Source organism: Onychostoma macrolepis, chromosome 19 (genome assembly GCF_012432095.1).
Source record: "Onychostoma macrolepis isolate SWU-2019 chromosome 19, ASM1243209v1, whole genome shotgun sequence".
NCBI classification, from domain to species: Eukaryota; Metazoa; Chordata; class Actinopteri; order Cypriniformes; family Cyprinidae; genus Onychostoma; species Onychostoma macrolepis.
The window spans coordinates 31,424,167-31,435,620 of NC_081173.1; the positions used below are offsets into that span (position 1 = coordinate 31,424,167).

An 11,454-nucleotide genomic window follows, 5' to 3' on the forward strand; every position below is an offset into this window, starting at 1 on the left:
ACAGGAGTGACCAGTTCTTCAAACTTTGTACGCACTCTTGTGGAGAGCAATTTAGCATTAACAGTCCTACACAAGCAATTGAAAAGCAGTCCTCATAGCACATCTTTAAGCTCATGACTCTGTGGTGATCAATTTATACATGAAAATGATTCCTCATGCTCTCTATTTCACAGTTTGGGTCTTGACATTGTCATCTTGGAATATGGACAGGGGTGGGCAGTATTTCAGATATACTGTATGTATTTAAAATACTTATTCTTCTTGCTGTGTAAATTCGTTTATGTAATTCATATTCAGTCAGCAGAAGAGAGAAGTCTTGCAAGAAGTACAAGGAGTGAATCACAGTTTTTCTACGTTTCAAGGCATGTGATTGGCTGTTCGCCGCTGATGTCACACTGTCATGTGCACAGACTTCATGACTTTAGAATCAAAGCCTGAGTTGACAGAGAAGGTTGATGATCAGCATCACGGTACCAACAAAGTCTGACTGAACGGGTTTGGTTTTGAAACCAAAGTTTAACCCTGAGTTTTTCAACTATCATCAGAATTGACCTATCTTGGTATATCCATATGAAATGATGATAAAGTCAGATGCAGATTGAACTTTGACCCATGGTGCCAGAGATATATATATATATGTGTGTGTGAAAGTGACATAGAATGGTAACCCATACTCAGAATTTGTACTCTGCTTTACACACACACACACACACACACACACTCACTCCCCTGACCTGAGACTCAAACCCACCACCTTTGGGTTACAAGTCTGGCTCTCTAACCATTAGGCCACGACTGCCCCCATATATGATAAATCTGTATAGGCAGACACTGACCAAATACTATTTAACTTTCTGTGGAAGCATAAGAAGCACTATGTCTAAATGTCTGTGCTTATAAGTAAATAAATTGAAAATATTCAAATTGGAAAATTTCTATTTTTTAATTAGTAAAAGGGGGTGGATTAAGTAATAGCAATTGCTAGTAATAAAAACACGGTAACAATCAAAAATGTAAAACTTTCATACATTCACTCATTAATGAGTAGTTACAGATAAAATATGTTTTTAGTTGAAAAATGTTAAGTTATGACTGTTTTATAAGCTTAAAAGGTGTATAGCTACATTTTTTTAATGCATTAGGAGGGTTTAATTTAATTTAAACTGGAAGCTTTAGAGAAAAATGATAGTTAACACTTTAGTGTCCAATTCTCACTATTAACTAGTTGCTTATTAGCATGCCTGAAAGACAGCATGTTAGACACCGTTTAGATCGGCACTTGCGCTGCGAAAGGCCTTGATGATGATGATATTAGCATGCCTATTATTAACAGATTGGCTATTTATTAGTATAAAGCATTTATTCCACATAATCATATTCTACATCCCTAATCCTGCCCAAAACCTAAATTTAATAATATTTAATAATAATGTAACCAAATGTTATGTGTTTGTTGGCAATTGGTATCTGTGGTACACACACACACACATAAAATTTTTTGTAAAACTACAAAAACCTTATTAAAACAAGACAAAAGCATAACATAATTTGCTCTGCAAAGGAAGTGGAAAGACTTTGTGGTGCATGATCTAATGATAATTTTTTAAGTTGTTCATAAACACAGAAGGGGAGAAATGGCATTATTTCTGCTGTGTTGTGATTTCACATCAATCTTGTGACCTGTTCAGCTCTAGCAAATACCATTGCAATATTATAATAATCTTCAGCTCAATCTGCTTTGAAAGAATAGAGAACAATAATGACCAGTACTTACTCACCATTAGTGGGAGGCACCAAACTCACCTGTGTCTGTGCCATTCTTTTAGTTTTGTTTTTACTGAAATGTCACATCTCACTATACGTGCTGTGATTTATGAAGACGCCCAGAACACTCCCGCAGAATTTTTTTGCTATGTAAGTTTTCTTTTCTTTTTTTTATTTAATTTAATTTATTTTTTAAAAATATAAATCCAGCCTGTGTTTTTGTGTTACTATATAATATACAGTATGGTTTGTTGTGTTTCTGTTTCTTAGAAACTAAACCTGCTAGTGACACCAAATAAACTCTTAATGCAGAATGTATCTGTGATATGACAATTATTGTGATGTTGGTTTTAATTAGCGGGGTATTAATATAATTATTAGATTGTTACTGAATTTCTAAAACCTGTTGTTTGTGTATTGGGACTTTTGGTTTGAGTGATCATTGTGACTATTTTATTGTGACTATCATTCACAATCTCAGGGAAAAAAGGTACAAAACTGTCAGTGGAGTGGTGCCCTTATTATCTATTAGCCTTATTTATCCTCTATTACTTCTGAAAGGGTGCCACCCCACTGACAGCTTTTGTACCTTTTTTTTCTGACAATTATAGTCTAATGTTTCTTATTGGCAATTTTTAGCATGTAAGAGTATAGTTAAGTATTCAGACAAAATGAAAGTGAAATGTCTTTTTTAAATCTCAGGAAAGCATCGTATCCCTGTATGAATCATATCTGTGACATCACAGTTCTTCTGTTTTCTCATCAGGTTCAAAAACTTGAATCTTCTGCTGCTGCTGTGCCTTTTTAATTACAGTGGTCAGTATTCAGTGATTTTAGTATATAAATTGTAATGATATTTGTTTTTTATTGTCAAAAGTGGCACAGCTAATATTGTTGGCTCCTCGATGCTTTCATTCATATGTTTTTATATTATATTATATTTTTATTATCCAGTTGACTAAAATAACTAGATAGAATAGAATAGAGCGAAATACCACATTTATTTTTCAGAATTGATACATTGTATTGAATTAATATTATATATTTGCAGGAACCACCACTATATCTGTGAAAGGAAAAAAGGGAGGCAACGCCACACTGCCATGTCAATTTCAGGCCAAAAACATTTATTATATTGATTTAAGCAGGTTAAAAGGCATCCTTTCTTGTCAGAATGAAGAATGTGAGAGTGAAAGTGAAAGTGAGAGTCAAAATGGGCGAGTATTTAAAAAAGCATCATGTGCCGTGATTATCAAGGATCTGAGACTGAGTGATGCTGGGAAATACATTTTGAGAGTCCATTACACTGATACTCAGGCAGAAGTGAAGCGTCAAATCAAGACGTACCGACTTCTTTTTCAGGGTAAAGTCAAAACTGACCAAACCATCAGCATTAGTGCTTTCTGATTTTTCTTCAATAATTGTGTTAGTATTTCATGAGGGCCTGTAACCAGCAGAGACACTAAATGTGACACTCATACTGTATTCAGATTAGTCGTCTCCAGTAGAAGCTTTACAAGGCTGATTGCTAAATTATTACATTTGGTCCCAGTCCTAATATGTGCTTATAGCCTTGACTGATTGACACCATTATAATAATGATTAACGTCTTTGTTTCTCCTCAGATGAGATTTCAGTGAAGAAAGGTGAGGAGCTGAAGTTGGACGTTCAGTTGTCCAATGCTTATAAAGTAGTGCACTGGACCAAAAGAGGCACAGAGCGGAAGGAGGACTGGAATAAAAGCCATGGGGTCAGGAGTGATCGAATGACCATCAGAGATGGAAACCTGATCATTAATAACTTTACAGCCACTGACGCTGGAACATACGAGGTTCTGGACACTGAAGGAGAAATCCTGATCATGGTGACAGTCACAGGTGAGACAAGCTCATTGGACGTCTAGAAATATTATTATAAAGCATTTAAACAGGTAAGGTTACATCATGATTTGAACATCTGATTTATGCTAAACTGAATGACTAACCTTTCAATATCATCTACAGAATCAAAGGACAAAATAAACTACTTTAATGATGACATACAACAACACAGTAAGTAAAACAAGAGGCATTGGGAGCTTTACAAAATCTTTAAACGCTGTGCTTAAAAATTTAATTTAGTTGATTCATTACGTAATGTGCTCTCTTCCCAGCTTCCCCCCTTCCACCTGAACCATATTGGATTGTTCTAGTTGAATTGTTTGTGCTTTTGGTGATTCTCGTTGCTTTAAAAAGAAAAAAGATGCACAGATGTCCAGGAGCACAACTGCACATTTGCTGAGGGGTATGCATGCAAGATCATTGCTGGCGACAATTGACTCAAAAAATAAATAAATGAGTAAATAAAATACATAAATAAATAAATACATACATACATACAAACATAAATAAATAAATACATTCATAGTGTTTTCATTGTTTTGAGCCATGTAACACTGCATTCCAATTAATAAGCCACCAAATTTTTTTTCAACTTTCTTGATAAACATTTTCAACATTTTATCTCATAATTATGACTTTTTTTTCTCAGAATTGTGAAATATAAACTCTCAGTTGTACGTTATAAAGTCATAATTGCATGATTTAAAGTCACAGTTATCTTTTATTTTTATTCTGTAGTGGAAACAAGCTTCCATAGTATTCAAATAGTCTTCACTGTATAAATTAAATATAAATTCATCCTTATTAGAGCTACAAAAGTTATTCAGTCAAGAGCAGTGAGTGATGTTACTTTGTTTTTTGTCACTTGATTAACATTAATGACAGATGACAGCAGGTTTATTGGACTGCTGTCACTTTAAGAACTAATGCACAGATCCAATATGGGGCCGTTTATGGGACAATCGTGGCTTAATGAGAGTCGCCCCTGGACAGAAGATGGGGTGAAAAGGTCAATAACAAGGGCCCAGTTTACATCTTGTATTGAGATGCCTATTGTTTGATCGAATCACAAGTAGATGAGGAAGACACATAACCGTTTACGCCGTTTAGTGACAAAAGTGGACAAGCACAAAACGTTTTAGACCCCATTTACACCTGAATTTAGTGTAATCTGAAAAGCTTCTTAATACCAGGTGTAAACTAGGCCTAGGTTGTGCTTATAGGTGCACTTTACCTTCTCAGGCAACAATGTTAGCTATATGTTGCTTAACACTTATAGAAACAAGGATCAAAGCCACTTTTCCTGCTTCTATTAGGAGGAGTTGAAGTGACTATATGCTTCGGAAAAAAATTGATGCACATTTATTTTCACGAACACAAAAATGCAAAAACATGAAAAATCCTTAATTCGTTCAGCCAATACTTCCAAACAATGCTCAAGTATGGCTCAAATTCCTTCGAAATCTTACATGTCTTAAAGAACATTTTTAAATAATGATTTTGGCACAATGGCTCGACACAGAAGGGGGCATTGTTGTGCCAATACATATTCTGCATTCCCCATTTTTGTTCCCCTGTATAAAACAATATACTGTGAAAAAAAAAAACTATACTTTTTTTAAAGGAACTAGCTGCTTTATAAATGTCATAACCACTTTTGTTAGAGTAATATTTTTGTTTTTTAATGATGTCTTTTGAAATTGAATTTAGTAACATTGTAGTTTTGTTACTTTTTGTGTTATTTAACTTAAAACTTTAGAAGCAGCACAATGTTTACATTCTTATTGTTCATTATATACTAAATGAATTATTACGTGTTTAGGATAAAACACTATGTATTTTTATTACCTCACTGTGACTGTGAATCTTCTGATCAGATACTGTATGCTGATGATGTGAGCCGTTATGTTGTGTAAGGTCTGATATTGTGGTTTTTGCACTGTTTGTGACTGCACTGAAGGAATATTACAAATTAAGCACTATAGCATCTGTATAAGAGGGTAAATTATAGTTTAATATTTTATATGCACAGTTGTTCTATTCTATTGTTTGTATACAGTATTTAAATGTGTAACACAATGAATAACTTTACCTTCTTTAAAATTTTTAAGAATCTTTCCTTTTATCACAAATGGTGTTCAAACTAAAAAAAAAATAAAAAAAAATGTTTTTTTTAAAAAGACAGCATAAAATTCCTGTTTTACATGACTGTTGTTTAAATAGTGCTTAAATATGAATACAGATACCTTAAAAATGGACTTCCTCTCTCATTTTCACAACAACAACAACAACAGAAAACATGCACACTTTTCTGAAATTTTAACTTGGGACTGATTTGATAAAGTGATCTGTGTAAAGTTATACACTCTTTTTACTTTTACTTTGTTATGGCATGTTAACAAGGAAAATGCATGATTTGTATTTGTATGGAAATTCTGAAATATGGTAAATATTTTTCAACCATTTGGTAGATCACTTTTTGAGTCCCTATATCTTATTGAAAAATGTTTGGAACTGAACTCAAGCTGATTGGGTCATCTCTACAACTTGGTTGAGGTATGCTATGCTCCAAACATCCACTAGGGGTCACTCTATTTTTTGACAGCAGAACTTTTCACTCATCATGCTGCTAGCAAGATTAAAATTGAAAAATCACCTCTGACATGTGGACTATTTTTGGCTGTACTTTCAAAGGTGAGTTCGTTTTTTCAACATTTTATATCATCTAACATGTTACTTCGTCCCACCTGTGGGACGCTTGGCGCTCTTTTTTTCGTTGTCTTTTTTCCCTATCAAATATTTGAGTAATCATCATAAATTATATATCATTTGAAAGCTTAAAACCTCAAAATTCATCCTGTGAAAACCATTTTGAAATCGGACATTGCTTTACCATGGAAATTGTACTTTAAAATCGTTTGGCGGTCTCCTCCCCCTTAGTGGGTGGTGTCAAGTGTCATATTACACAATGTATTACGGTCTTTTAGAATCAAAACTTTTTATAATCTTGACAAAATACATATTGCCAGACAGGTCTGACTCTCAGGATTCCATATTTGGTGGTCTTTTTGTGATCGGAGTAATATTGACAGAGACATTTAGACATTTGTGACAGAAAAATGCATTAAAAAAAATTCAATGAAGTTGAATGGCACCCGGTGGCTGTTTGTGGTATGACGCCCTAAATAAAATCTCACAGGAACCTCAATTTTTCTCATATCAACTTCAAATTTGGAACATAACTTATTGAGACATAAGGCTTTAATTTTATGCCAATTTTAGAGTAAAACCTGTTATGTAAAATATTTATTTTATATAAAATATATAAAAAATAATATTTTGTATTTTCTTTACAGTAAATTTAAACTTCTATAACTTTTTGATACTTTCATATTTTAAAATAATTACACTTTTGCAGTAATCTGCTGATTGTCTTCTTAAAAAAGATGTCTGTATTCCACAGCATTCATGAATTATAAGAGTTTAAGTTCGGATAGTGCACTTTCATGTATATGTTCAAAAATGGGGGGTGACAGTTAAGAGGTTAACAGAATTATGTAAATTGATGCAAAACAGAAACCTCTTATAATGGTCAAATAATTTTTTTAAAACATGCTTGACCATACGGTTGAGTTGGCACTCCATGGTAAACCTTGGCATGGAATGACAGCTCAACCGCATGGTAACAGTTTGGTGAAGTTATGCTAATTTTATTAAAATGCACTATTTTCCATGGAATAAAAACACTGCTGTTCATGCATTGTTATCAATATGTTACAGTTATAGTGTTATTATACTTAAATGGTTTAATATGTATGATTTTTGTAACATGCTAACATTTATATATAATGGTGCATCATTTCCTTATTCCTGCCTTGTATTTCTGTGTTTTAGAAGCAAAAGATGGATACTAAATCATTTTATGGTTCAAGGCCACGAAATTTTCTGGCCCTTGTACCAGAAGATCCTCAAGACTCTGAGGCTGATCTGAGTGATAATGATGATGACATAGGGGATCCTGTGGGATCATGCCCCTTACAAGTGTCCAACAGTGGAGCAAAGATGAGAAAGCGAAGATTGCTGTCCCATGCCCTTCACTCATTGCTGCCTACAATCAGCATATGGGTGGCATTGATCTTTCTGACATGCTGGTTCACCTGTACAAGACCCCTGCCAAGTCACGATGCTGGTACTTCCCCCTGTTTGGGTACATCCTTGACCTGTCCATCTCCAATGCATGGCTGGTCTACAAGAGAGACTGTGGCCTACTGAAGGAAAAACCAATGCCTCTCAAAAGATTCCGCCTGGCTGTGGCTCAACAAGTCAACAAGGCAGCACCCAGAGTTGGCAGACCATCATCTGCCTCTGCACCACAAATGTCCTGTGAGAAGAAGTGCCTCCCCCCAAGACCCCCCAAACCACAACCAGATGTACGCTACGACAACTATGGACATTTGCCACTTCATACTGACAACCGGGGGCGGTGCTGCCTCTGCCCAAAGGGTGTGTCAAGATGGAAATGTGGGAAGTGCAATGTTTTCCTGTGCTTGATCGGAGAGAGGGAATGCTTCGCAGCATACCATCGAAAATAACGTGGCCAAGGTTCCCATAGGTCCTATTTTGTTTGCGCATTTTATTTGAAAGATGTTTCGTTTTTGAGTTCATTCAATGCAAGAACAAAAGTTCTTTGGAGATTATACACAGCAGAGCTGAGAAGTTGGAGAGGGCCCCATATGTTTTTGACAATAAAATTGTCGTTAAAATTGTTGGAATTTTATGCAGAAAATGGGAGCGAAGTTCTTTTGTTGAAATAAAATTTACTTGACATGAATTGTTTCATGGTATTTTTACATTTTCAACATTGTTTTTGTCTTTGTAGGTATTAAATGATAATTTAAATGCTATTATACATTTATAATTATGTAAAAGGTACTTTTACCATCAAGCAGCATCTCAACCATTTGGTAGAGGCCTATATTTAAAAAACTGGGTGGTATATAATTATTTATTTTTATGAATTGTGTTATTAGTGCCCCAATAACCTAAAAAAATGCAAACAAGTAATTTTTACATTGTTTTTTTCTTGGAGTGAACATTAAAGGGTTAAGCAAAAGCATCTCAAAGAAGTTCATAGAGCTTAATTTGTATGAAACCTGGAATATTTATGATCATGAACTCACAAATCAAACACACACTGTTTTGTTAGCCAAGTGTCAATGCAAGCTAATGTAGACCACATCCAGTTAAAAAAACACACTGAAATCATGAACTGTCTTTCACAGTTTGGCATATATACACAAGCTCACTGATTACACTGTGAATGCTGTCCTAATTTGTATAATAATAATAATAATAGCTCATGGCTTCATTAGAAATAATGATTCCTAGTTCATGAATTATGACTGGTAAAGTCAACAAAGGTCATGGGGTGCAGTCTAAATAAAGATGAAATAAGCAGGGACGTCTCTGAAAAAAAAAATCGTTGCAGCATTATGCTACAGTATTTCTCATGCTAGCCAGACAAAAGTATCAAAACGCATGTTATGAAAAGAGACACTTCCAGTTCTTGATTATAATTGGCTCAGCTGTGTTCGATGCCATTGTAATGTAACCACTCAGCTGAGTCTTGAGACTGCAGCATGGTATTACTGCGCCATCTAGTGTTTATGTCTGTGTCAAAGGATTTTTTTTTTAGTTACTTGTTTTTTAGATTTTTTTTTAGTCTAAACTTCTAGTTTACTAGACTTTTGTTGCTGTGCTGATTTTTGGAAACCTTCTCAGGTATGTGATTTTATAATTAATAAAATTAAGTGTTGATTGCGTTATTACATTTAGCTCTGCTCATATTGCATAATGTTTCTTTTTACGCAGTTTTACAGCATTGCGCATTATAACTAATGCTGTGCAACAATTAATCACGATTAATCACATCCAAAATAAAGGTTTTTGTTTATAAATGTGTGTGTACTGTGTATACTTATTATGTATAATATGTCTTAAATATATACATGCATGTGTGTGTGTATTTATATATACATAATAAATATACACAGTACACACACATATATTATGTACACAAAAACTTTCATTTTGGATGCGATTAATCGCGATTATCTTGCCCAGCATTGTTCTTGTGTAGATGTCTGACAGAAATAAAGTCAGTCTGGTTATTAATAAGTGGAGCTGGTGATGCTGTTTGTGGGGTTGTTTAATCAGCTCTTGAGATTTAATGTATTTTATTTCAGTTGATTTCATCTAAGCATGTGTCTAAAGTCAGTTGTAGTTCTTGTGTTTCTCTTTCTGTCAGTGATTCTGTTTGTTAACAGCAGGTGTTCATCACACAGTAAAACCTCCAGTGTTAAATCAACACTCCCAGTGTATATATAATCCACACTCAGAGTGTTAAAAAAGTAACACTGAGTCAGTGTTAAAGTTAATGAGATGATTAGTGTAGTAATTGAGTGATGATTGAGCATTAGTGAAGAACACCTGCTGTTAACAAACTGAATCACTGAAAGAAAGAGAAAGAAGAACAGAAAAAAAGAGAAGAGACGAGCAGAAATACAACTGACTTCAGCCACAGCCTTAGATGAAATCAACACAAGATAAAAGCAATTAAATCTCTCAAGATCTCAGCAGAGGATGATTAAACAACTCCATAAACAGCATCACCAGCTTCACACGTTACTAACCAGATTGACTTTAGATGTTGATGCTTTAGTTTTGTTTGAGTTACCATTATCGAGGTCAGTGTTTGCTTTAGTTGGGCTCTTGACCCTTGACTTGAAACATTACAATTTCTTTGGCTGCTATAAATGCGTGTTTGTTTAAACATGTTAGTTATAGCGAAAAAGAAAAAAAGCCAAGCCAAATGTGATCAGGAGTTGGTTATGTTACTAAAGACATAATCAGCGTATAGTGGTTTGAATAACTGGTTTTACTTCGAGTATATTCACTGGTAGATTTATTAATTGATTTTGTTATTGAGATTATATACATAGTTTAAGACCTGACAGTTTTAATATTAATCTAAAAGACTTGAAACTTGTTCTGCACTGAAAATTTACATTTCTTCATCAAACAGACTTCAAGAATCAGCATATGAATCTCAACAATGGTGACAATCAACATAAAGCTCCATGTTGCAGTGCATTCTGGGAGCACCAATCAAAACTCATCCATGGCTCCCAGCATGCAATGCGACATGAATAAATTATGCAGCTGTCTTAGTATTTTCTTTTATTCTTACTATTTCCTTTTGTTTTGCTATTTTGTTGTGACTTTTAGTAGCGTGTTTTGTGATGTTCACAGATGATCTTTTTATCTGAATATGTTGATTGTCACCATTGTTGAGATTCATACGCTGAGTCTTGATGTCTGTATGATAATGCAGTTTGAACCTTTTAGTGCCGATTTACTTTTAAAAGTCTTTCAAATTAATCTTAAAACTGATGGATCAATCTTTGTATTTTATGCGAACAAAATTTTAAAAAAAAAGTAATCTATCAATGACATGCTCTGAACAAAATCAGTTACAGAAATCACTAAATGCTGGTGATTTCTTTATAGAAGTCTAACCATCAACACCCGAATGCCATAACTAGCATGTCTAAACAAATATGCAGTTATAGCAGCCAAAGAAACTGTTATGTTTTAAGTCAAGGGCCAAGAGCCCAACAAAAGCAAACACTGACCTCGATAATGGTAATTTAAACAAAACTAAAACATCAACATCTAAAGTCAATCTGGTTAGTAACGTGTGACGCTGGTGATGCTGTTTATGGAGTTGTTTAATCATCCTCTGCTGAGA

At 34.3% G+C, this 11,454-nt stretch overlaps 1 protein-coding gene across 1 annotated transcript; it reads left to right on the forward strand.

Annotated features, from left to right (window-relative positions):
- The first annotated feature begins 415 nt into the window (after window positions 1-415).
- On the forward strand, window positions 416-4,044 carry LOC131525184 (uncharacterized). The gene is made up of 5 exons (XM_058752554.1): window positions 416-481; window positions 2,938-3,127; window positions 3,390-3,641; window positions 3,768-3,815; window positions 3,917-4,044. Exons 1-5 carry the CDS (start codon window positions 416-418, stop codon window positions 4,042-4,044), a joined length of 684 nt encoding a protein of 227 aa, XP_058608537.1.
- The last annotated feature ends 7,410 nt before the right edge of the window (window positions 4,045-11,454 follow it).

Excerpts from the sequence above, each read along its gene's own strand:
- LOC131525184 (XM_058752554.1), top strand. The coding sequence starts at position 416 with ATGACTTTAGAATCAAAGCCTGAGTTGACAGAGAAGGTTGATGATCAG. Across the intron at positions 482-2,937 it reads AGCATCACGGTACCAACAAA|AATGAAGAATGTGAGAGTGA; the intron begins GTCTGACTGAAC and ends CTTTCTTGTCAG. Across the intron at positions 3,128-3,389 it reads GTACCGACTTCTTTTTCAGG|ATGAGATTTCAGTGAAGAAA; the intron begins GTAAAGTCAAAA and ends GTTTCTCCTCAG.